Source organism: Saimiri boliviensis, chromosome 20, assembly GCF_048565385.1.
Source record: "Saimiri boliviensis isolate mSaiBol1 chromosome 20, mSaiBol1.pri, whole genome shotgun sequence".
Classification (NCBI taxonomy): Eukaryota; Metazoa; Chordata; class Mammalia; order Primates; family Cebidae; genus Saimiri; species Saimiri boliviensis.
This window is the reverse complement of record NC_133468.1, coordinates 35,495,945-35,522,650: the sequence shown is the minus strand read 5'-3', so window position 1 is coordinate 35,522,650 and position 26,706 is coordinate 35,495,945. Positions and strand designations below refer to the sequence as shown.

Sequence of the window (26,706 nt, the reverse complement as noted above, 5' to 3'; positions counted from 1 at the left end):
TTTGCATGTATTAACTATTCTCTTCTGTGCAGTAGTATTTCACGTTAGTTTGTCTGGAGGTTTCCTTTCCACTTGTCCATTAGACTAGATTACTCAAGCAGGTTAGGACTGCATTTGAAGAGTAGGTAATATAGCTCGAGAATGGATTTCCAGTCAGTCTCCCAGGGATGGGTGTGACTGTTGGAATACTGTGTCTCCCAATTTTGAGGAGAGGGTAAAAATGGATTTCTTTGTAGAAAGCAAAGTTGCATCTCATTAGAGGAACAGTTGTCTCGTCGTTGTACAGAACGTCAAATGTGCAGAGAAGGGTATGGATATATGCTGAGTAGCCCAAGAGGGTAGCCTGGGCCAGCCATGAAACTGATGTCTCTCAGTTGCAAACCCATCCTCGGGTTTCTGCTGAAGTTTGAGCTCTGCACAGCAGCTGGCTCTGTGTGAGTCTCTGCCACAAGGACACACTTACAGGGAGACAACAGGCTAGAGAAGGAGAAGGGATCTCGCCCTTCCTTTTGGCTTCTTGTCTGCATTCTCATCCCAACAAGGTCACTCCTTGGTCCCCCACTGAGCCTGGCAAAAGCAGGTCCTCCCATCACAACAACTGCACCCAGCTAGCAAGGTCTCCAACGCCACCAGAAGTAGCCTCACCATGGCCCTCAGCTGCCAGCACCAGCCAGACACGACCCCACCTCAGAAGTCAGATTGAAAGCTGACGGGGTGGCAGTCTCAGCCAAGAACTGTTCCTTACAGGAAACCTTAGTATTTGCCTTTAGGTTACAAAGTTAACAACTTTTTAACTAATTAAAAATCTTTTCCTGAAACAGAGTTTAGCTCTTGTTGCCCAGGCTGGAGTGCAATGGTGCAATCTTGGCTCAACGCAACCTCCACCTCCTGGGTTCAAGCGATTCTCCTCCCTCAGCCTCCCAAGTAGCTAGGATTACAGGTGCCCACCACCACGAATGGCTCATTTCTCGTATTTTTAGTTAGAGATGGGGTTTCACCGTGCCAGTCTTGAACTTCTGACCTCAGGTGATCCCCTCGCCTCGGCCTCCCAAAGTGCTGGGGTTACAGGCATGAGCCACCAAGCCCGGCCAACAATCTTTAAATTAAATTTTCTCTGTTCCAATAACTGATATGGTTTCTGTCTCCTGACTGCACCCTGGCTATACGTGTAAATAAAATAAAAGCTTATTTGCAGGATAAATTAAGAATATAAAGACGCAAAGTGTGAAAGACAGAAAATAAACCTGTCTGATGCCGACGTGCACATAATGACAGTTGAAGTGATTTGATTAAATACATGAGGTTTCTCAATTCAGCATGTTCCTTTTTGGAGGCAAACAAAATATTCAGGAGATGAATATATGAATTAAGGGGAAAAATTTGCAAAATGATGATTTTTTGGCACAATCTGCTAAAAACTACACAGAAATTTGAGATTTCCTATGGAGTAAAAAGAAAGAAGAAAGAAAAACCTTGAGTAAAACAAGCCAACAGTGTAAAAGATTTAAATACCTTTTCCAAAAAAGGATAATTCAACACTTTCTTGTAGCTCTCCCAGAATACACGTACAGACATAAAAGCCCTCATTCATACGCACGCGCACACACGTAAACGCCGCCCTTCCCTCCTCCCCAACGATTCGTTCCAGATGCCCCTAGATGAGGCGAAGCCGGGCAGGTGGCTGCCCAGGAAGTACAGCAGAATGAGAAGGTGGACAGGGGGTCGGGGAAGCTGCCAAGGGCCTGGTAGACAGAGGCAGACAAAGGGCCCGGCAGGTGGTGACAGCCCACTAAGAAGTATCCCGTGTGAGTAAGGGGGACAGGGCCAAGCAGCGGAAGGACTGACGGTGGCACTGGGACATGGGCTAACACTGGGGAAATGATGAATAAATAAATACGCTGAGAATATCTGGGAGCCATGGTTCTAGACAGAACAGAATTACAAGCAGGGGGCCAGGAGCGATGGCGCGTGCCTGTAATCCCAGGACTTTGGGACGCCGAGGCAGGCAGATCACTTGAGGTCAGGAGTTCGAGACCAGCCTGGCCAACAAGGTGGAACCCCATCTCTACTAAAAATACAAAATTAGCCAGGTGTGGTGTGGCACATGCCTATAATCCCAGCTACTCAGGAGGCTGAAATGGGAGAATCACTTGAACCCAGGAGGCAGAGGTTACAGTGAACCGAGATCAAGCCACCGCACTCCAGCCTGGGTGACAGAGCAACACTCTGTCTCAAAAGAAAAACAAATAAATAAGGAATAAAATATCAATTTTCTTTGAGAATTGAAAATGGTCTCCTTGGAGAGTGGAAAACGGGAATGCAGAGGGAAGGGGGGGACGAAGAGGGTGTTGTATTGATTTTTGTAAAAAGCGCTACGGAACAGCTGACCTCTTACACTAGATGTCTGTATAACTGAAAAAAAAAAAATACATTTTATCTATAAGCATGTGTAGCTGGCAAGGAACTCTGCCTGCCACTTAGCGAGCAGATTACCTTTCTGGGTCTCAATGTGGTAACATTAACAAATAAGGTCACAGTTGGAATACATTTGTAGCGACTGCCTGTTTCTTACCAAAACGAAACAATATTTGAGTCAAAAATATAACCTTCTACATGAAGGAAAAGTCTTCCTTAATTTCACAATTGATTCTAGAAGTGCAAGTACGTACCAGAATCTTCTGTGGGTTCAGTTTTCACTTTGATGGGGCCACAACTGTGGGGAGAAGAGAGCCCTGATCAGGCCACTCGCTGGTGACAGCCATTCCCACAGCATTCAAAGACCCAGGCTCTCAAAGTGTAAGATCCCTCCCTGACCAAGGCAGGTGCGAACCTGACTCACCTTAAAACTGACCTATTTACTTCTCGTATAAATAAGGGTTATCAACCGAACTTAGTACTATAATTTGTTTTTTTTTTAAGATGGAGTCTCCCTCTGTCACCCAGGCTGGAGTATAGTGGCGTGATCTAGGCTCACTGTAACCTCCGCCTCCTGGGTTCAAGTGATTCTCCTGCCTCAGCCTCCTGAGTAGCTGGGATTACAGGTGTATGTCACCACACCCAGCTGATTTTTGTATTTTTAGTAGAGACGGGCTTTCACCATGTTGGTCAGGCTGGTCTCGAACATCTGACCTCAGGTGATCCACCCACCTCGGCCTCCCAAAGCGCTGGAATTACAGGCGTGAGGCACTACACCCAGCCTTAGTACTTTAATTTCTATCTATCTTTTGGGGAAAAAAGTACAATAAAATACTATTGAGTAGCATATTAAGAGTTATCAACTAGCCGGGCGCGGTGGCTCAAGCCTGTAATTCCAGCACTTTGGGAGGCCGAGGTGGGTGGATCACGAGGTCAAGAGATCGAGACCATCCTGGTCAACATGGTGAAACCCCGTCTCTACTAAAAATACAAAAAATTAGCTGGGCATGGTGGCGCGTGCCTGTAATCCCAGCTACTCGGGAGGCTAAGGCAGGAGAATTGCCTGAACCCAGGAGGCGGAGGTTGCGGTGAGCCGAGATCACGCCATTGCACTCCAGCCTGGGTAACAAGAGCAAAAAACTCCATCTCAAAAAAAAAAAAAAAAGTTATCAACTAAACTTAGGACTTTAATTTCTATCTTTTGGAGAAAATAGTATAATAAAATATAACAATATAACAGAATAGCATATTAACTTCCAAATACCACTCTAAGGCTTTCCCATTCAGTGTGACTAATCTCCCTGGCTTCACCCCATGGAACTCTGCTACTCAGAAAAAACAAGTAAAAGAGGGCATGTTCACAAGATCCCCAAAGAATATCCTTGCCTACTAAACTTTGAGATGTGTGACCTAAGGCCTTTTTAATATTCTAATAGCTCAATTATCTAACAACTAAAACTTTTTGAGGCATGGGAGTTAAACAGCAGTAATAAAATTAGGTTTTACCTTCCACCTGGAGATAGTATTGATCTGTCAGCATCTGTTACCATCACACGACCACCTATGCACACAAAAAAATTAGAGTTAGTTTTTTCAACATTTCAAATATAATTTTTTTTTTTTTTTGAGACAGAGTCTCACTCTGTTGCCAGCTGGAATGCAGTAGTACGACATAGGCTCACTGCGACCTCCGCCTCCCGGGTTGCAAGCAATTCTCCTGCCTCAGCCTCCCGAGTAGCTAGGACTACAGGCATGCATCACCATGCCCAGCTAACTTTTGTATTTTTAATAGAGACGGGGTTTCACTATGTTGGCCAAGATGGCCTCGATCTTCTGACCTCGTGACTGCCTGCCTCAGGCTTCCAAAGTGCTGGGATTACAGGCGTGAGCCACTGCACCCGGTCTAAATATAGTATTTCTAAAGGCTTTAAATATAGAATGAGTGGGGGTAGAACTAGGCTTTGCAGCTCTGGATTCACAGAATAATAAACACTGATTTTCATCCCTTCACCCAACCACACCCTCCTTTAATGAAAAAGCTCTTATTTTCATCAGTGAGAGAAATACAGAAACATACCATTTGTCTAGTAAGGTAGAATATGTAGAATACGACTCTGCTGATGTATAAACGATGATATAGATTTTTTTTTTTTTGAAACAGGGTTTCACTCTATTGCCCAGGCTGGTATGCAGTGGCATGATCATAGCTCAATGCAGCCTCAAACTCTTAAGACGACCAAGGGGTCCTCCCACGTCAGCCTCCTGAGTAGCTGGTATTACAGGTGCATGCCTCATCACTCCAGCTAGTTGTTTTCTATTTTTTATAGAGATTGGATCTTGCTATGTTGCCCAGGCTGGTCTTGAACTTCTGGTCTCAAGGGTGACTCCTACTCTGGTCTCCCAAGAATTGAGATCAGGCTGGGTGCAGTGGGTCACACCTATAATCCCAGCACTTTGGGAGGCAGAGACGGGTAGATAAATTGAGCCCAGGAGTTTGAGACCAGCTTGGGCAACAGGGTGAAACCCCATCTCTACAAAAAAAAAAAAAATTAGCTGGGTGTGGTGGCATGCACCTATCTGGGAAATTGACACGGGAGGACTGCTTGACCTGTGATGGGGCCACTGCACTCCAGCTTGGGTGACAGAGCGAGATCTTGCCTGGAAAAAAAAGTGGGGTGGGGAGAAGAGAGGGCGGACACCCTTGCCCCCACAAAAAGTGACTCCATTTATATGAAAATCAGGAAAATGCACATGAATCCACAGTGGCCGCACAAAGCTGAGTGGCTGTGTGGGAAAGGGGCGGGCAGGAACAGAGGGAGGAACGCCCGGAGCCATGAGGCCCTTGGGAGTGACAGACATGTTCGTTACCTTGATGGTGGCCATGGCGTCAGAGTAGATACGTGGCTCAAAACTGACTCCACTGCACTTTAAGTATTTGTCACTTACTGTGTGCCCATTGTAACTCAAAAGCCAAAACACTTTTTAACAGACTGGAAAATAAAATCCCATTACAATGACAACTTTTCAAAGGGCACTGGGCATTGTGTTGGCAGCTCACTGTCAAATGGTCCAAAAAAAAGTTCCTTGTGCTGTACGTGGAGGCTTTCGGGGGGGCTTTCTGTTAGCTTGCAATCGTTTCAAACTGTAACTTATTTTGAAACAAAAATAAGTTACTGTTTTGAGGGTTGGTATGGCAAAAAACTGAATCTATAAGCCTGTCCACTTCGGTCCCACAGGATAAAACACCCTTTGAAACTATTCCTTAACTCATAACCAGGCCCCAAAGTCTCAAAAGAAGTACCTAGGGGGAAAAAACCTTCGGCCGGGCGCGGCGGCTCACGCCTGGAATCCCAGCACTTTGGGAGGCCGAGGCAGGCGGATCATGAGGTCAAGAGATCGAGACCATCCTGGTCAACATGGTGAAACCCCGTCTCTATTAAAAATACTAAAAATCAGCTGGGCATGGTGGCTCACGCCTGTAATCCCAGCACTTTGGGAGGCCGAGGCAGGCGGATCATGAGGTCAAGAGATCGAGACCATCCTGGCTAACATGGCAAAACCCTGTCTCTACTAAAAATACAAAAATTAGCCAGGCATGGTGGCTCACACCTGTAATCTCAGCACTTTGGTAGGCCAAGAAGAGCAGATCAAGAGGTCAAGAGATTGAGACCATCTTGGACAACATGGTGAAACCCCATCTCTCCTAAAAAATACAAAAAAAATGAGCCCGGCATGGTGGTACGCACTTGTAGTCCCAGCTACTCGGGAGGCTGAGGCAGAAGAATCACTTGAACCGGGAGGTAGAGGTTGCAGTGAGCCGAGGTAGCACTGCTGCACTCCAGCCTGGTGTCAGAGCGAGACTCTGTCTCAAAAATAAATAAATTAAAATAAAACAAAAATACAAAAATTAGCTGGGCATGGTGGTGGACACCTGTAGTCCCAGCTACTTGGGAGGCTGAGGCAGGACAATTGCTTGAACCCGGGAGGCAGAGATTGCAGTGAACCGAGATCATGCCACTCCATTTCAGCTTGGTGACATAGTGAGACTCCACCTCAAAAAAAAAAAAAAAAAAAAAAAAAAAAAACTTCATAAAATATATATGGCACAACACTAGGCCAATCTAAAACACTTCCACGAAAAAAGACATTATCAACAAAAAGTATGAATTTCCATACAAAAAAATAAGTATGTGACATAATGAATATCTTATCTTAGAATATCTTGATTTAGTGATTTCACAATGTATGTAACATGTTACACACAATAAATTTATACAATTTTTATGACAATTTGAAAAACGGATTTTTAGTCTGGGGAGGAGGCTCATGCCTGTAATCCCAACACTTTGGGAGGCCGAGGCAGGCAGATTACTTGACTCCAGGAGCTCCAGACCAGCCTGGCCAACATGGCAAAAGCTTGTCTGTACAAAAAAAAGTTCCAAAATTTGACTGAGTATGGTGGTGCGTGCCTGTAGTCCTAGCTACTGAGAAGCTGAGGCAGGAGGATCACTCGAGCCTGGGACGTTGAGGCTACACTGAGCTGAGATCGCACCACTGCACTCCAGCTTGGGCTACAGAGTAAGACCCTATCTCCAAAAAAAAATTTTTTTTTAAGTAAAAGATAACAGAACATTGATAATCACTAGAGAAATTTTTAAAAATCAAACCATTTCACACCTATGACAATGGCTAAAATCAAGAAGTAAGTTGGAGGGAACCCTCCTACCCTGCTGCTGGAGTATGGACAGCCACTTTGGAAAACAGCTTGTCAGTTTCTTAAAAGACCAGTGTAGCCGGGCATGGTGGCTCACGCCTGTTAATCCCAGCACTTTCGGAGGCCGAGGCGGGTGGATCACGAGGTCAAGAGACCGAGACCATCCTGGTCAATATGGTGTAACACCATCTCTACTAAAAATACAAAAATTAGCTGGGCATGGTGGTGCGCCTGCAGTCCCAGCTACTCAGGAGGCTGAGGCAGGAGAATTGCTTGAACCCAGGAGGCGGAGGTTGCAGTGAGCCGAGATCGCGCCATTGCACTCCAGCCTGGGTAACAAGAGCGAAATTCCGTCTCAAAACAAAAAACAAAAAACACTAGTGTAAATTTGCCCTGTTCCTAGTAATTGCACTGCAACTTCTGTATCCCAGAGATATTAAGGACTATGTCCAGACAAAAACTTGTTCAAGTATATTCACTGTAACATTATTCCCAATAGCCAAAAGTGGAAATAACTGAAATAGGTATCAACTGATGATTGGATAAGCAGGCAGTATGTTATGTAATAGAATAGTTAGTGCTCAGCAATAAAAAGAAACTACTGATACACCCACCAAGCTTGATGAGCCTGGAATGAATGATGCTCAGTGAAAAAAGCCAATTTCAATAGGATACATACTATATATTCCATTTCTATAACATTCATGAAATTATAATAGAGATAAGGATAGCGAAAACATCCCAAAATTAAACTGTGATAATGGGTGAAAAACCCTTTAAAAAAATTTAAGATTGTAAATTTAGTATCAGTGAATTATATACTTAAGACAGGTGAATTTAGCTGGGTGCAGTGGCTCACGCCTGTAATCCCAACACTTTGGGAGACCAAGGTGGGCAGATCATTGGAGGTCAGGAGTTCGAGACCATCCTGGCTAGCATGGTGAAAACTCGTCTCTACTAAAAAGACAAAAAATTAGCCAGGAATGGTGGCACGCGCCTGTAGTCCCAGCTACTTGGGAGGCTGAGGCATGAGAATCACATGAACCCAGAAGGCAGAGGCTGCAGTGAGCTGAGATCACGTCACTGCACTCTAGCCTTGGCAACAGAGCAAGACTCCATCTCAAAATATAATAATAAAATAAAATAATACAGGTGAATTTTATGGTGTATCAATTATACCTCAGTAAAGCTGCTAAAAAATTAGTCTTTTCACCACAATGAGAATAAAACAAAGGTTAACAGAAAACACAATGTGTGTTTTTATATATATATATAAATTTTTCCTTTCATCCTTACATGGTTAAGAGTATTCCAATGATACTGGTTATTTACTTTCAAAAGTCTCAAATAATCCTGGCTCCAAAGGGTACCACTCTATCCTGTTTTCCCTTCAAATGAAATGGCTAGACTTTCCTAAAGGAAGCTGAAATCTTATGGTTCACCCATTATCTAAAAAAAAAAAAAAAAAAAAGGAAGCTGAAATCCTCATAATTCTTCAAGAGCCCATTGAAATGCCCTCTTCCTCATGGACTCTTTCCTGAAATACAAAGGAATCCAACCTCCAAAAACACCCACAGCCCTTTCTCAGAACCATTCTTGCCATAGGGATGTGACACTCTCGCCATGCTCACTTTATGAACGTTGCTCTCTTCCGTGAGACTCCCAGCGCTCAAAAGCTGTAATGTTGATACACAGCTGTGTATCAAGGACCTTCCCAGCCAATGCTCTGCCCAATAATGCCTTGCCTAGTCAATGACATTGGGTCAATTAAATCCTACTCATAGCCGGGTGCGGTGGCTCAAGCCTGTAATCCCAGCACTTTGGGAGGCCGAGGCGGGTGGATCACGAGATCGAGAGATCGAGACCATCCTGGTCAACATGGTGAAACCCTGACTCTACTAAAAATACAAAAAACTAGCTGGGCGTGGTGGCGCGTGCCTGTAATCCCAGCTACTCAGGAAGCTGAGGCAGGAGAATTGCCTGAGCCCAGGAGGCGGAGGTTGCGGTGAGCCGAGATCGCGCCATTGCACTCCAGCCTGGGTAACAAGAGCGAAACTCCGTCTCAAAAAAAAAAAAAAAAAAAAATCCTACTCATAATTCTGCTGAGGGCAGATACATGATCTTCTATAGAAAACAAGCAGCGGAGCTGAAAAGAAAAAAACGAGTCTCCACTGTTTTAGCTCAATGAATCTTTCTCGGATTATATAAACATCCCATCTGAAAATGTCTGACATCGTATTCTCAAAGAAAATAAAGAAAAACCATCCAAGTGTATTAAAATCTAGCAAAATGGGTTTAGGAAGCCAGCCAGCTATCAAGGAAGGGAAGCAATCACTTACCTAGATGCTTCTTTGGCTCTAAGAAAGGTCTGCATAGAAACAAAACAAAACTCCGTATGAATACACACAATTATTGTAGAGCATAAATTTAAATGACATCTCGGCTAAATAAGAATTTAAAAACAAAAAAAAAGATATAAAAAAAGAAAATAAATAAATAAATAAATAAAAACCAAAACGTATTAACATAAACTGAATATTCAGACTGATATGAATCAACTGGGGATGGGTACAATGGGAGGCAGCGCTTCACCTCTTAATGATGAATGAAATCCCTGCTTTGTTCTCCAAAATCCATTTCAGGGTTGCAAGATCATAGTTCTCGGGGTGTTTAAAGGCAACGCCTTCCGGAAGCCCCTGCACCACCACAGCCGACTGGTCTCGTAACATCTTCTCATACGGAACAGGTACCACTGTGGATTTGCCTAAAGCTTTCCCTGGGGGGAGGTGAAAAGCAGAGGAACATCACTCAATGGTAAGACCAAACAACTAAATCATAGCTAGCTTATAGTGGCTTAAAAAAGGGGTCCACGCCGGGCGCGGTGGCTCAAGCCTGTAATCCCAGCACTTTGGGAGGCCGAGGTGGGTGGATCACAAGGTCAAGAGATCAAGACCATCCTGGTCAACATGGTGAAACCCCGTCTCTACTAAAAATACAAAAAATGAGCTGGGCATGGTGGTGCATGCCTGTAATCCCAGCTACTCAGGAGGCTGAGGCAGGAGAATTGCCTGAACCCAGGAGGCGGAGGTTGCGGTGAGCCGAGATTGCGCCATTGCACTCCAGCCTGGGCAACAAGAGCGAAACTCCGTCTCAAAAAAAAAAAAAAAAAAAAACAAAAAAAAAAGGGGTCCACAATTTTTTATACTATGTGATTTCAAAATTAATTAATATTACGGCATTGTGTCTCCCCATGTGGGCACAAGGGCTAAACCTGAAACTGAGCCAAAGAGCCAAAATGAGAAGTATATAAAATATTTTACTTTAAAACCTACACAGAAGTAGAGAGCAATGGCTGGTTTCTTGCACTACTGTCTTTCTTGAAGATGGTCCCATGGGCATATTCTCAGGTACAATTTGGCCTCAGAATATAGAAGCCCAGTACATCCAACTATTTTTATTTTATTTTATTTAGTTATTTTTTGAGACAGTTATTTATTTATTTATTTTAGAGACAGAGCCTCGCTCTGTCACCGAGGCTGCAGTGCAGGGTGCAATCTCGGCTCACTGCAATTTATTTATTTGTTTGTTTATTTATTTATATATTTGAGACACAGTCTCGCTCTGTCACCCAGGCTGGAGTGCAGTGGCGCAATCTCCGCCCACTGCCATCTCCACCTCCTGCGTTCAAGCGATTCTCCTGCCTCAGCCTCCCTAGGAGCTAGGATTACAGGCACGCGCCACCATATGCAGCTAACTTTTGTGTTTTAGCAGAGACAGAGTTTCACCATGTTGGCCAGGATGGTCTGGATCTCTTGACCTCGTGATCCACCCGCCTCGGCCTCCCAAAGTGCTGGGATTACAGGCGTGAGCCACTGCGCCCGGCCACATCCAACCATTACCATAAAATACTAAGAACGTTTTGGCTAATATTCTTGTTGAAAACTTACCAGGTAAACACAAGCTTCCCATTCGCAAATGAGCACATTCTGTCAGCCTACCAAGCAGCAAAGCTCACACGTGCTGAAAATCCCATTCCAGAGAGTTGAATTTCATCTATGACCCCACAGTAAAACCTCCATCTTCTACTTTGACTGTTTTCCTGTAAGACCTTTGTTTTTTTGATGTGATAGAACTAAAAAAAGGTAGCTTTGCAGGGAACTGGAAAGATAAGCACCCATGAGAGAAGGAAACAGCTCAACTGGTGTGGTGGCTCACCCCTGTCATCCCAGCACTTTGGGAGGCCAAAGCAGGCAGATCACCCGAGGTCAGGAGTTCGAGACCAGCCTGGCCAACATGGTGAAACCGCATCTCTACTAAAAACACAAAAATTAGCCTGGCCAGCATAGTGTTGTGCGCCTGTAGTCCCAGCCATTTGGGAGGCTGGGGCAGGAGAACTGCTTGAAACCGACAGGCGGAGGCTGCAGTGGGCCAAGATCACAGCACTGCACCCCAGCCTGGGCGACAGAGCAAGACTCCATCTCATCTCAAAAAAAGAAGAAAAAAGAAACAGCTCTAAAGAAACACACACAAAAAAGAAACAGCTCTACTAGCCACATTTCTTCCTGGGTTCATTCGAAATGGAAAAGGAAGGTACAGTTATTGCTAACCCAATCAATCAGTGAAAATGTCTGTTATTGTTATATGATTTTCAAATCAATTACATAATCTACCCTTTAGAAAACTCAATTATATACTGTATCTTTTAGAAAAATTAAGTGTATTGCTTTTACCGTAGCAAAAGCAGAAATAGTCCTCAACTGTTTTTCTGAGTGTTTCGATTTCTACCGCGTCTACACTCATCCGATTCGCCTGGGTTGTAGATTTCATCTTATGCATCTCTGCAGCCTTTTCTTCTTCTTCAACACCTGTAAAAACAAGAGTAACAAAAAGGTTCACATCCAGTACCTTAATATTTATTTGGCTTTTAGTAAAAATAGTTTTCCTGTATTCCAACGGGGAAAACTGTTTTTTAACATGTATTCTAACAGGAAAAAAAAATTTCTTAACTATTCTTTAACATTTATTAATCATTTTAACAAGCAACTTGTTATAAAATAACAAGTCATTTGTGATTTGTTATACAAGCAAAAAAGAGGTCTGTAATCCCACCACACTGGGAGGCGAAAGCAGGAAGATTGCTTGAGCCTAGGAGTTCAAGACCAGCTTTGGCAAACTAACAAGAACCCATTTCTGCAAAAGTATGACAATAGCCAGGTATAGTGGTGAGCGTCTGCAGTCCTAGCTGTCTGGAGGCTGAAGCGAGAATTGCTTGAGCCCAGAAGTTTAAGGCTGCAGTGAGCTATGATCAGGCCGAGACCAGAGCAGTGCACTACTTAGTTCTAACCAGCGGAGAACCGCGTAAGCAGGCAGCACGGAGAAAGTGGAGAAAAATCGCGCTGCCAGCAGGATTACGGTGCTGGTGGGGCCGACGGCAGCTGATACACACACAATCAAAACAGCATTGTTAGTATAAAGAAACACACAAACAGAATCAAGGTCTAAACATTTCTCAACAATATTGACAAAATCTTAAAAATAGGCTACTAACATAAAGCTTAGATGGTTACAGCATGGGGGTGGGGGGGCAGGGGGAGGAATACAGTGGCAGCGGTAATTTTTAAAAGAAACTAAAAAAAAAAAAAAAATTGGTGAATTAACAAAACTTTTTATTCACTAGTAATTTGCCCATTGTATCACAAATTTAATCTGACAATGGAAATTCAACTTTAGACCTTAATGGCATACAGGCATCTGCAAGAGATATTGTGGGTTCAATTCCGGACCACCACAATAATGCAAGTATAAAGTCAAGTCAGACAAATTTTCTCGTTTCCCAATGCATATAAAAGTTACACTGACTCTTGCTTTCACGAAAGATCTCTCTTTAGTGTGACGCTATTTGACAGCATTTATCCAGAGTAGAACTTCAATCGAAATTGGAGTCAATCCTCCAAAACTCTGCCATTCCTTTATAAACTAAGTTTATGTCATATTCTAAATCCTTTGTCATTTCAAGAACGTTCATGGAGGTTGCAGTGAGCTAAGATTGCGCCACTGCACTCCAGTCTGGGCAACAAGAGCAAAACTGTCTCAAGAAAAAAAATAAATAAAAGATGGCTGGGCACAGTGGCTCCTGCCTGTAATCCCAGTGCTTTGGGAGGCCAAGGTGGGTGAATCAGGAGGTCAAGAGATCAAGACCATCCTGGCCAACATGGTGAAACCCTAATCTCTACTAAAAATGCAAAAATTTACCAGGCGTGGTGGTGTGCACCTATAGTCCCAGCTTCTCAGGAAGCTGAGGCAGAAGAATCACTTGAACCCAGGAGGCAGAGGCTAGTGAGCTGAGATCCTGCCACTGCACTCCGGCCTGGGTGACAGAGTGAGACTTTGTCTCACACACACATGAAAAAAGGCCGGGAGTGGGATAGGGCACTGTGATTCATGCCTGTAATTTCGGCACTTTCAGAGGCCAAGGTGGGTGGATCACGAGGTCAGGAGTTTGAGACCAGCCTGACCAACACAGTGAAACCCTATCTCCACTAAAAATACAAAAATTAGCTGGGCATGGTGGTGGGCGCCTGTAATCCCAACTACTCAGGAAGCCGAGGCAGGAGAGTCGTTTGAACCCAGGAGGCAAAGGTTGCAGGAAGCCGAGATTACACCATTGTACTCCAGCATGAAGGACAGGGAGAGACTCCATCTCAAAAAAAAAAAAAAAAAAAAAGAAAAGAAAAAAACCAGGAGTGGTGGCTAATGCCTGTAATCCCAGCACTTTAGGAGGGTGAGACAAGTGCATCACCTGAGGTTAGGAGTTCGAGACCAACCTGGCCAACGTGACAAAACCCCGTCTCTACTAAAATTACAAAAATTGGCTGGGAATGGTGGTGGGCACCTGTAATCCCAGTTACTCAGGAAGCTGAGGTGGGAGACTTGCTTGAACCCGGGAGGGAGAGGTTGCCGTCACACACATACACATTTAGAGTGAATATTCTGAATGCTCAAAATCTACTGAAATTTGCTTTCTAATAAGATTCATAGGCTGGGTGCAGTGGCTCAAGATCACGCCACTGCACTCCAGCCTGGGCAACAAGAGCAAAAAAGTCCACCTCAAAAAAAAAAAAGAAAACAACTCCTTATCTGAGTAAAACTTTTAATCTATTCAGAATTTTTCTACCTTCATTACCTTCTCTCTAATGTGTCTCAGGAATCTAGAGTAAAGCCAGGCAGAAACTCTGTACGGTAAACGCTGCTATTTTTAACTCTTCAGTATCTATCCGGATATATTTCAGTGATTCCTTTTGAGCATTCTGAAATGTCTCCATAAACATTTTAGAAAATCTTTTTTAGTTCAAACCTCATTCTGCTTTAAAATATGACCTGCCTTACCTACAAATATTCAGGCTTAAAATTAATGAAATGCAAAGGATAAAAATACAATGCTTACAATATTTTACAAAATCTTTTTGAAAATCCTTTCTGGTATTGACAAAAGCACGTCCTCTCTCGGTTCCGACGACAAACACGTCTGTTTCATACACTGCGATGCAAGCCACTTCGGCTTTGGACTTGGCCAGTTCTTTACACTACAATACAAACAGCAGACAGAACGTTACACGCGGACATTTAAGAGCACCATTTCTGCTCAGTGAATTTTGAAAAACCTAACAACATTTTTTAAAGGTTCTTCTCGTTCAAAATAGTTTTTGGCCTGATTTTGAACAAAAGACAACACAGAATTTATAAGGAAAAAAAAAGAAGAAATCTCGTGTCATCTCTTAGAGGTCAGAGTCCCCAAGAAGCAGATGCAGAGTTCACCCGGGCTTGCTCTGGGACACTGTCACTGACAGCACTGGGGAGCAGGGAGGCAGGCAGGGCTGGACAGGGGAGGCGCTGAACACTGATACAGCTGCACCCAGAGCTAGATGCTGGCATGACCGTCCCCAGGGAAAGGGTAGGACCTTGGGCCAGGTGGCTCCAACAGTCATGGCATCTGGGGCAATTAGTACCATCAATACTAAAGGAGGAGGGGTCTGAAACCCACGCTACAGCATGCATGACCTAATCCCTACCTCCAGAAGTGTTCCCCTGTGCACACACAACCAGAATAACATTTAGGTGGGTAGAGTATTTACTGACTTCTACTACATATATTTCTACAAGATGAAATATTCTCTAAAAATGCTGTAGAGTATATAGTGTTCCATTTAATAAATATACCTTGATTCAGTGTCAAAATTATTTAAAAGGTTAGTGATTCCAATTTTCCCCACTAAAAATAATACCCCCATAATAATCTGAGAAAAAAAAATGTATGGGCATCATTCTTTTTTTGAGACAGAGTCTCGCCAGGGTCGGAGTGTGGCACCGCCATCTTGGCTCACTGCAACCTCCACTTCCAGGGTTCAAGCAGTTCTCCTGCCCCAGCCTCCCGATTCGCTGGGTCTACAGGTAATTTTTGTGTGTATTTAGTAGAAACAGGGTTTCACAATGTTGGCCAGGCTGGTCTTGAACTCCTAACCTCAGGTAATCCACCAGCTTGGCCTCCCAAAGTGCTGAGATTATAGGCGTGAGCCACCACGACCAGCCTTATATGCATCTTAAATGACTCTCAAAACAGATCCAGAGATATGAGTGTCAAAAAAAAAAAAAAAAGCCGGGCGCGGTGGCTCAAGCCTGTAATCCCAGCACTTTGGGAGGCTGAGGCGGGTGGATCACGAGGTCGAGAGATCGAGACCATCCTGGTCAACATGGTGAAACCCCGTCTCTACTAAAGATACAAAAAATTAGCTGGGCATGGTGGCACGAGCCTGTAATCCCAGCTACTCAGGAGGCTGAGGCAGGAGAATTGCCTGAGCCCAGGAGGCGGAGGTTGCGGTGAGCCGAGATCGCGCCATTGCACTCCAGCCTGGGTAACAAGAGCAAAACTCCGTCTCAAAAAAAAAAAAAAACAAAAAAAAAACCATACACACACATTGAGAGTCAATGCTCTGAATGCTCAAAATCTACTGAAATTTGTTTTCTAATAAGAGTCATAGGCTGGGCACAGTGGCTCATGCCTGTATTCCAGCACTTTGGGAGGTCAAGGCAGGTGGATCACTTGAGGTCAGGAGTTTGAGGCCAGTGTGACCAACATGGTGAAACCCCATCTCTACTTAAAAACAACAACAACAACAAATAATTAGCCAGGTGTGGTGGCAGATGCCTGTAATCCCAGCTACTTGGGAAGCTGAGGCAGGAGAACCACTCCCAGGAGGCGGAGGTTGCAGTGAGCCGACATCACGCCACTGCATTCCAGCCTCAGTGACACAGTGATCGTCCGTCTCAAAGAAAAAAAAAAGAGGGCGGGCGAGGTTGCTCACACCTGTAATCCCAGCACTTTGGGAGGCCAAGGTGGACAGATCGCCTAAGGTTAGGAGTTCGAGACCAGCTTGACCAACATGGTGAAACTCTACTAAAAATACAAAAATTACCCAGGCATGGTGACAGGCGCCTGTAGTCCCAGCAACTCGGGAGGCTGAGGCAGGAGAATCACTTGAACCCAGGAGGCAGAGGTAACAGTGAGCCAGGATCATGCCACTGCACTTCAGCCTGGGCGACAGAGCGAGACTCTGTCTCAAAAAAAAAAAAAAAAGAAAGAAAAAGAGAGAAAGAAAGAACAAGGAAAAAATTTCCTGAGCCTCATGCTTTTTATATACTATCAAATACTATGTTCAGCTACATACCCATAAAAACATAATAAATAAAATGTATAACTGCCATCCCAGTAATATAAAAATACAGCCAGGCGAGGTGGCTCATACATGTGATCCCAATACTTCAGGAGGCCGAGGCGGGCAGGTCACATGAGGTCAGGAGTTCAAGATCAGCCTGGCCAACAAGGTAAAACTTCGTCTCTACTAAAAATACAAAATTTAGACAAGCATTGTGGTGGGTGCCTGTAATCCCAGCTACTCAGGAGGCTGAGGCAGGAGAATCACTTGAATCTGGGATGTGGAGGTTGCAGTGAGCCAAGATTGTGCCGCTGCACTCCAGCATGGGCAACAGAGCAAGACTCTCAAAAAAAAAAAAAAAAAAGAAAAAAAAACTATAGCATTAATGCTTAATATTTCACTGTAATTATGCATATCGTAGCTTGTTTTTAAAAAAGAGCTAAAACTACACAATTTAGAAGCAAGTGGCAAATGCAATAGTTACGTATAAGCAGAATAAAAAATATATATAAAATAATAAATAAGCCCTTATAGCCCCCAGTCCTGGTACCCTTCTATACAGACACAATAAAACTCTAGCACCATCCTCTAGTATACAAACTCATTCCGAATAATCGCTAATCTTATAGATAAATTCAAAGTTAATACTTGCAAAACAAATGACTGCCTACGGTAATGGCAGAAAAAAATTTTAAGACTCAATATAAAAGTTAAGGCTGGGCGCAGTGGCTCACACCTATAATCCCAGCACTTTGGGAAGCCGAGGTGGGCAGATCACTTGAGGTCGAGAGTTCGAGACCACCATGACCAACATGGAGAAACCCCATCTCTACTAAAAATACAAAATTAGACAGGCATGGTGGTGCATGCCTTTAATCCCTGCTACTCAGGAGGCTGAGGCAGAAGAATCGCTTGAACCCGGGAGGCGGAGATTGCCGGGAGCCAATGGGAGCATCATTGCACTCCAGCCTGGGCAACAAGAGTGAAACTCCATCTCAAAAAACATAAAATAAAATTAATTAATTAATTAAAAAGTTAAACATTGAGGTAAGTTAAGATTCCGAAGCATGGTAATAAAATGTGACTTGGGCCAGGCATGGTGGCTCACACCTGTAATTCCAGCACTTCGGGAGGCTGAGGTGGGTGAATCACCTGAGGTCGGGAGTTAGAGACCAGCCTGGCCAACAAGGTGAAACCCCATCTCTACTAAAAATACAAAAATTAGCCGGGCATGGTGACGTGCATCTGTAATCCCAGCTACTCAGGAGGCTGAGACACGAGAATCGCTTGGACTCAGGAGGCAGAGTTGACAGTGAACCGAGATCACGCCATTGTACTCCAGCCTGGGCAACAAGAGTGAAATTCCATCTCAAAAAATAATAATAATAAATATAAAGTCAAATCCAATGTGACTTGAAAGGCTTAAATCCATAACTATTATTCAAGGAAAAAAGCTACTCATTGACCAGGTGTGGCAGCTCACACCTGTAATCACAGTACTTTGGGAGGCCAACGGTGGGTGGATCACAAGGTCAGGAGTTTGAGAGCAGCATGGCCAAGATGGTAAAACCCCATCTCTACTAAAGATACAAAAATTAACTGGGCATGGTGGCAGGCACCTATAATCTCAAGGCTAAGGCAGGAGAATCCCTTGAACCCAGGAGGTGGAGGTTGCAGTTAGCTGAGACTGCACCACTGTACTCTACCCTGAGCAACAGAGCAAGAGTGTCTCAAAAAAAAGAAAAAACAAAACTACTCATTAAAACTCAAAAGCAGGCCAGGCAAGGTGGCTCACGCCTGTAATCCCAGCACTTTGGGAGGCCAAGGTAGGCACATCACCTGAGGTCAGGAGTTCAAGACTAGCTTGGATCAACATGGAGAAACCCCATCTCTACTACAATTACAAAATGAGCCAGGCTTAGTGGCACATGCCTGTAATCCCAGCTACCCGGGAGGCTGGGGCAGAGAACCACTTGAACCCGGGAGACGGAGGTTGTGGTGAGCCAAGATCGCACCACTGCACTTCAGCCTGGGTGACAAGAGCAAAACTCCAACTCAAAAAACAAAAACTAAAAAACCTAAAAGTCTTATCTTCTACAAAAACAAATCAATCTTATCTGCAGCCCAGGCCTATCCAACTATGAGATGACAGAGCAGAAGGTCTCACCATGGACTCGAGAGCTGACATGAGGAATGTCACCACCATCCTGCTCTCCGAGGACTCCTCATCTTCAACGGGCAGGGTGGACATTGCAACTTGGGCCATGATCCCTGTGCAAGACAAGTAAGAAGGAAGTGAGTGGTAGAAATCCAGTGTCCTAAACCCACATCCAGAGGTGCAAGGGTCCCTCACGGGCTGCCAAATTTACAGTTTTCCTGCACAAGAGAAGAAACTAAGTATTTGATTTGCTGGAAACTCTCATAAGACAGAGAATCCATTCCCTAACTTTCCATGTAGTGTTATTTCAAGAAAATTGGGTCAACATTCACACCCCCAATAAATCCAGGTGGCACCCAGTATCAGTGAAATTTCTCCCAATTAAGAGCGAGAGGGGGCAAGGCTCTTTACAACCCAGTGACAGGCAATCACAACTCAACGAAGGAAAGAGGTGCTAAACCCTCTTCTCCCCGAACATCCTCACACAGAAGAGAATGCACACTGGACTTAGGCTGAGTGGAGAGAAGTTCCTCTTCTTACTGAGAAAACAGATGCTAGGGAGCAAGTAACATGTAAGATACTTTATAATACAGAGTATTCTGGCAGGGCACATTGGCTCACACCTGTAATCACAGCGCTTTGGGAGGCTGAGGCAGGTGGATCACCTGAGGTCAGAAGTTCGAGATCAGCCTGGCCCACACGGTGAAACCCCTTCTCTACTAAAAATACAAAACAGCCAGAAGTGGTAGCGTACACCTGTAATCCCAGATGCTCAGGAAGGCTGAAGCAGGAGAATCACTTGAACCCAGGAGGTGGAGGTTGCTGTGAGCCAAGAATATACCATTGCACTCCAGCCTGTCTCAATAAATAAACATAATGCAAATCATAAAAATAAAAAATAAAAAAATGACACCTGGTCAGGTGCAGTGGCTTACACTTGTAATCCCAGCATTTAGGGAGGCTGAGGCAGGTTGATCACATGAGGCCAGGAGTTCGAGACCAGCCTGAGTAACATGGCAAAAACCAGTGTCTACTGAAAACACAAAAATTAGCCAGGAATGGTGGTGCACCATTTGTAATTCCAGCCACTCAGGGGGTTGAGATATGAGAATGGCTTCAATCCAGGAGGTGGAGTTTGCAATGAGCTGAGATTGCACCACTGCACTCCAACCTGGGCAACAAAGCAAGACTCTACCTCAAAAAAAAAAAAAAAAAAAAAAAAAAACACTTGGCTGGGCTCGGTGGCTCACGCCTGTAATCCCAGCACTTTGGGACACCGACACGGGTGAATCAGGAGGTCAGGAGTTCAAGACCACCCTGACCAACATGATGAAACCCTGCGTGTACCAAAAACACAAAAATTAGCTGTGCATGGTGGTGCACGCCTGTAATCCCAGCTACTTGGGAGGCTGAGGCAGGAGAATCGCTTGAACCTTGGAGACGAAGGTTACCGTGAGCCGAAATCACACCATGGCACTCCAGCCTGAGTGACAGAGCAAGACTCCATTTCAAAAAAGAAAAAGAGGCCGGGCGCGGTGGCTCAAGCCTGTAATCCCAGCACTTTGGGAGGCCGAGGTGGGTGGATCACGAGGTCAAGAGATCGAGACCATCCCGGTCAACACGGTGAAACCCCGTCTCTACTAAAAATACAAAAAATTAGCTGGGTATAGTGGCACGTGCCTGTAATCCCAGCTACTCAGGAGGCTGAGGCAGGAGAATTGCCTGAACCCAGGAGGCGGAGGTTGCGGTGAGCTGAGATCGCGCCATTGCACTCCAGCCTGGGTAACAAGAGCGAAACTCTGTCTCAAAAAAAAACAAAAACAAAAACAAAAACAAAAAAGAAAAAGAAAAAAAAGGCACTTATCCCCATATTTTTTAACAAACAGAATGAAATTTGTTTCCCAAAACAAGGTTCCCTGAATAGAGATGGAAGTGAAAGCAGTATCAAGCAAGTCAACAGATAAATGATGCAAACCGTTTTCCTTAGCAGCCTAGGTCCTGTGCTTTCTCTCGTGGCTAAGTTAAGACGAAGTGAATTTGTTTGGACTCCTTTCCCTCTCCCTCTCCCCCAAGTCTAAGTAAATGTGCATTAAAATGTGGCTTAGGCAAAACGGACAGCAAAGGCATATGTTTCTGTAATCGGGCATTCACTTAGCATATACTTTCATTACTTCTGAAAGTTCATGGTATTTTTTTTCATAATCTCAGTTTTCCTTTAATTCCCCAGCGAAAGAAAATAGAGATGGGTTCTCATTCTACAAATGCAGTGATTTGTCAAGGTCATACAGCCACTCTCACAGTCAGAACATGAAACTAGGGCAATTTTCTCCCTACTGCTGTTACCGTTTCGCATCTTTAATCGCCAAAAATCTGCTATCAGGTCATCACGAGGCAGGAAAATAGGGTCTGGAGGCAGGGAACCTAAGGCCAATTCATGCGGACTTCCTAGAACTAAATCAAAAGAAAAACCCCAACTTTTTTTTTTTTTTTTTTTTTTTTTGAGACGGAGTCCTGCTCTGTCGCCCAGGCTGGAGTGCAGTGGCGCGATCTCAGCTCACTGCAACCTCCACCTCCCAGGTTCAAGCGATTCCCCTGCCTCAGCCTCTCGAGTCGATGGGACTACAAGTGTGCGCCACCACGCCCGGCTGATTTTTTTGCATTTTAGTAGAGACGGGGTACCGCCATGTTGGCCAGGATGGTCTCCATCTTCTGACCTCACGATCCGCCCGCCTTGGCCTCCCAAAGGGCTGGGATGACCGGCGTGAGCCACCGCGCCTGGCGGAAAACCCCAGCTTTCCACACCCGAGTAACGAAAGGATGGGAAGCTACTCAGTTTGCAAACCCCCGTCCCCGCTTTTTCGGCGCGCCAGACGGAAAATATGGACTATCTCTGATCGGTTGCTTCTTGCAACCAATCAGAGGCTGAAGCGAAGTTACAGTTACGGCCCTGTGCAAACGTTTGATTGGTTGCAGAAAGCAACCAATCAGAGATAGTCCATATTTTCCGTCTGGCGCGCCGAAAAAGCGGGGACGGGGGTTTGCAAACTGAGTAGCTTCCCATCCTTTCGTTACTCGGGTGTGGAAAGCTGGGGTTTTCCGCCAGGCGCGGTGGCTCACGCCGGTCATCCCAGCCCTTTGGGAGGCCAAGGCGGGCGGATCGTGAGGTCAGAAGATGGAGACCATCCTGGCCAACATGGCGGTACCCCGTCTCTACTAAAATGCAAAAAAATCAGCCGGGCGTGGTGGCGCACACTTGTAGTGCTTATTGCAACCTATCAGACTGACTGCTGCCAGGTCTTTTTGTTTTAAGACAGAGTCTCACTCTTATCACCCAGGCTGGAGTGTGGTGGCACGTTCTAGGCTCACTGCAACCTCAGCCTCCCGGGTTGAAGCGATTCTCCTGCTTCCGCCTCGCGAGTAGCTGGGATTACGGGTGCCCGCCACCATGCCCGGCTGATTTTTCTATTTTTATTAGAGATGAGGTTTCGTCATATTGGCCAGGCTGGTCTGGAACGCTTGACCTCAGGTTATACACTCACCTTGTCCTCCCAACGTGCTGGGATTACAAGCGTGAGCCACCACGTCCAGCCTTTTTTTTTTTTTTTTTTTTTTAAACACTGAGTCTTGCTCTTTCGCCAGGCTGGAGTGTAGCGGCGCGATGTAACCTCCGCCTCCCCAGTTCAAGAGATTCTCCTGCCTCAGCCTCCCGAGTAGCTGGGACTACAGGCGCCCACCACCACGCCCGGCTAATTTTTGTATTTTTAGTAGAGACGGGGTTTCACCTTTTGTCCAAGATGGTCTCCAACTCGCAACCCCAGGTGATCCACCCACCTCGGCCTCCCACAGTGCTGGCTGTGCTTTCCACAACCAAGCAGATGTTTGTAGAGGGTGTCACTTTTGTCACTGAAATCCCAGAGGGGCTCTTGAGCCCCTCGGCTCAGCACGTCCCCTCTCTGTGGAGTGTTCCTTTCGGCTTTCAATACATCTCGGCTTTTGTTAGTTCTTCCATTCCTTGCTTTGTGCATTTTGTCCAATTGTTTGTTCAAAATGCCAAGGACCTGGACATCTTCCACCGGTTTAACGATCACACTCAATGTGTGTAAGGAACAGGGGGCAGACGCCATACCAACAGCCCACGGGGCGCCTCACATGACGAAGGTCCTATGTCATCGTCAGAACCGTCAGGGCGGGCAGCGAGCCCTGCAGGATGAAAAGCCCCTGGAGGCGGCGACCCACCCGCCTTCTCCGGGCGTCCTGCTCGCTGGAAACAAGTGCATCCGGGTCACACCGGAAGTTCACTGCTCCGTGCGCGTCCAAAGGTGACTTCCCGGGCGGTCCTTAGTGCAGACTACACGTGGAGCCTTCCGCGTACCCTGCCCTTGGCGATGGCTCCCTCTCTTCTCTCCTCTTCTCCCAGAAAGAAACTGCCATCAGGAGGTGGCGTTACCAATGAACACCAGAGGCGGCACCGGGCCAGGCAGGTGACGCCAGCGCTGGTCCCCACGGGACTGAACGCCACAGGAGCTGGGTATGTACGGGTTCAGCGGACCACGACCTCGCTGCATGCGCTTGGGGGCTCTACTCAGCCGCCTCGTGTGTAAATGGAAATGCTTGATCCCTTTTATGAATCCCCTCAATTTAAAATAAGGGTTGCACAAAGAGAAAGAAATGAACATTTATTGAATACGTGTCATGCTTTATTGGCCATCTTGTATAATAAGCACAGCAACCCTGGGCAGGAGAGCACGCAACATGAAGGACACGTGGAGCCCAGGAAAAGCTCCTTGATGGAGGTGGTGCTTCAGAAGCCACCTCAGCGGGTCCATGGCGTCTTTTCCTGGCTGACTTTACTTTCTGATGTCACCAGCAGTGAACCACAAATCACCAGGATATGACCTGTCCTGTCATGGCAACACATCAAAACTCTGAGGTCTCCCAATAAAAGAGGCCATGAAACAAACAAAAAATACTGTAAAACAGGTAAAATGGGGACATTTTGCTCTGCGCTCCTAAGGAATGCAACTAAGCATGATTTTTATTTTTTTATTTTTATTTTTTGGGCAGTTGGGGGACAGAGTCTTGTTCTGTTGCCCAGGCTGGAGTGCTGTGGCGAAATCTGGGCTCGCTGCAACCTCTGCCTCTCGGATTCCAGCGATCTCCTGTGTCACCTTCCCGAGTAGCTGGGATGGCAGACACCCACCACCACGCCCAGCTAATTTTTGTATTTTCATAGACAAGTTTGGGGTTTCACCATGTTGGCTAGGCTGGTCTTGGAACTCCTGACCTCAGGTGATCCGCCCACCTTGGCCTCCCAAAGTGCTGGGTTTACAGGCGTGAGCCATTGCACCCAGCCTAATCCTGTATTTTTAGATGCAATATTATTTTTGCTTAAAACAGTTAAATTTTCCTTTAGATGTTACCACAGATTAATGCCATTCTTTGCTAATTCGTTCTTGTTTCTGCTGCCCTCTGGTGATAAACTGTTTTTGTTTGCTAAAAATTCATCTTTCTTGAAAGGTTATTTTCACTGGAATAGAAACCTAAGTTAAAAATTAACGTTCTAAGGTTATTTCGTTATCTGTTAGCGTCATTATATTTTCGCTTCCATTGTTGCTATTTAGAAGTCATCTACAGTCTCTTTTTAGGTAATTCCCATTCCTATTCTTTTTGTTTGTTTGTTTTTTCTTAATCTATGATTTGGTTTTCCCATTCTTTTTTATTTTTACTTTTTTGAGAGTCTCTATAGACAGGCTGGAGTGCAGCGGCGCGAACCTGACTCTCCGGTTTCAAGTGATTCTCCCGCCTCAGCCTCTGGAGTAGCTAGGATTACAGGCACCCACCGCCATGCCCTGCTCATTTTTTGTATTTTTATTAGAGACGGTTTCACCATGTTGGCCAGGATAGTCTCGATCTCTTGACCTCGTGAACCGCCCACCTCAGCCTCCCAAAGTGCTGGGATTAAAGGCATGAGCCACCGCGCCCGGCCTATTCCTGTTGTTTTTAAGATGTTTTCTTTGTCTATGGTTTTTTTTTTTTTTTTTTTGAGACGGAGTTTCGCTCTTGTTACCCAGGCTGGAGTGCAATGGCGCGATCTCGGCTCACCGCAACCTCCGCCTCCTGGGTTCAAGCAATTCTCCTGCCTCAGCCTCCTGAGTAGCTGGGATTACAGGCACGCGCCACCATGCCCAGCTAATTCTTGTATTTTTAGTAGAGACGGGGTTTCACCGTGTTGACCAGGATGGTCTGGATCTCTTGACCTCGTGATCCACCCGCCTCGGCCTCCCAAAGTGCTGGGATTACAGGCGTGAGCCACTGCGCCCGGCGTTTTCTTTGTCTATGGTTTTCTACAGTTTCACTATGTATTCTAAGTGTAGATCTTATTTTTATTAAACACATGTCTGTCACTCACCGGGCTTCTTGACTATGGAATTGTATCCTTCAATGTGGAAAAATTTCAGTTATTGTCTCTTTAGATTCTGCCCCATTCTCTATCTCCTATCCTACTGGGACTCAGATTAATGTATGTTACTCTTCACTTTATCCCTTCAGCCTCTTACCTTCTTTTTACTTTTTCCTCTCCAGACTATTTCTTCTGACTTACCTTCCAGTTCACTGAATCCTTCTTCATCCTTTTGTTGTTAAACACCTACCAGGTTTTTCACTTTGTTTATACTTTTCATTTCTAGGATCTCTAGTTACTGTTAAGTCATACTTTATAGTTTCCTACTCTCTACAGAATTTCAAGCTTGTCATACTTATTTTAAGATAATGGGGGAGTTATTTTATAGTCTCTGAGAATTCCAAATCTCAAGTTTTCGCAGGACTATTTCTGTGTTCCTGGTGGTCCTTACCCTTATATTCATTATACTTACTCCCTTCTATGCCTAGTTATCTTGGTGAGCTGGTTATTTTACATGAAAAAATTACTTACAATCTTAAGCCTAGGGTCAAGGCAGCTTCCTCCAGGTATCAGGAGACAACACCTGCCTGGAATCACTCTAATCCAAATTCAAGACTGGGTTCCTTGGCTCACCTAGAAGTTAACCCAGGCCACAAGAATGCAGACTCTTTTGAGTATCTCACCCCACAAAGTTTTCAAAACTCAAAATTCAAGTGGTGAAATGTTTTTGTTCAGGGCAAGAGCAATTCTCATTTCAGTTATCTGAGTTCCCATAACCCAGCCCTTCAGATTTTCTCTATCTTGTCAGCTTTCTGATGTTTTCACAAAAGTTGTGGTTTTATAATTTTGTAACATTCTTGGTTGTTTTCACTAAGAATAATTAACCTCACCAACTTCAGGAACTATACCTTCCATATTTATTCTCAAGAAGAATTTATGAATTACCCAGAACTACCTTAGATGGCGAGGTTGCCAATTCCCAATTCAAACAAGATCAAATACAAAGGAGAATTTTTATTTCTTCATTTAATTGAATATAAAGGTTATACTGGCTCCACATATAGCTAGATCCAAAACCATAAAATAAATCATAGAGTTCCCTCTGCTGAAGCAGAAGGATGTTCTCCCTAAGATGGACCTGGCAAGGCAGACGACTATCACATCCTCTCATTACTTTGGTTTTTTGTTGTTGTTTTTTGAGACGGAGTCTTGTTTATCGCCCAGGCAGGACTGCAGCAGCACTGTGTCAACTCACTGCAACCTCTACCACCTGGGTTCAAGCAGTTCTTCTGCCTCAGCCTCCCCAGTA

The 26,706-nt window shown here is 44.9% G+C and overlaps 1 protein-coding gene across 8 annotated transcripts in view; it reads right to left on the bottom strand.

The window, feature by feature from the left end:
- The window catches only part of GTF2I (general transcription factor IIi), a 108,393-nt gene that overhangs the window by 61,643 nt on the left and 20,044 nt on the right, over window positions 1–26,706 (bottom strand). For all 8 annotated transcript variants that reach the window (XM_074390270.1, XM_074390267.1, XM_039460697.2 and 5 more), the window contains 7 exons: window positions 19,007–19,110; window positions 14,574–14,712; window positions 11,860–11,994; window positions 9,722–9,905; window positions 9,469–9,497; window positions 3,922–3,976; window positions 2,670–2,713 (listed from right to left, as the gene is read on the bottom strand). In XM_074390270.1, coding sequence (XP_074246371.1) covers window positions 2,670–2,713; window positions 3,922–3,976; window positions 9,469–9,497; window positions 9,722–9,905; window positions 11,860–11,994; window positions 14,574–14,712; window positions 19,007–19,105 — 685 coding nt within the window. In that variant the 5' untranslated portion in view covers window positions 19,106–19,110. The remainder of the gene's footprint in view (window positions 1–2,669; window positions 2,714–3,921; window positions 3,977–9,468; window positions 9,498–9,721; window positions 9,906–11,859; window positions 11,995–14,573; window positions 14,713–19,006; window positions 19,111–26,706) is intronic.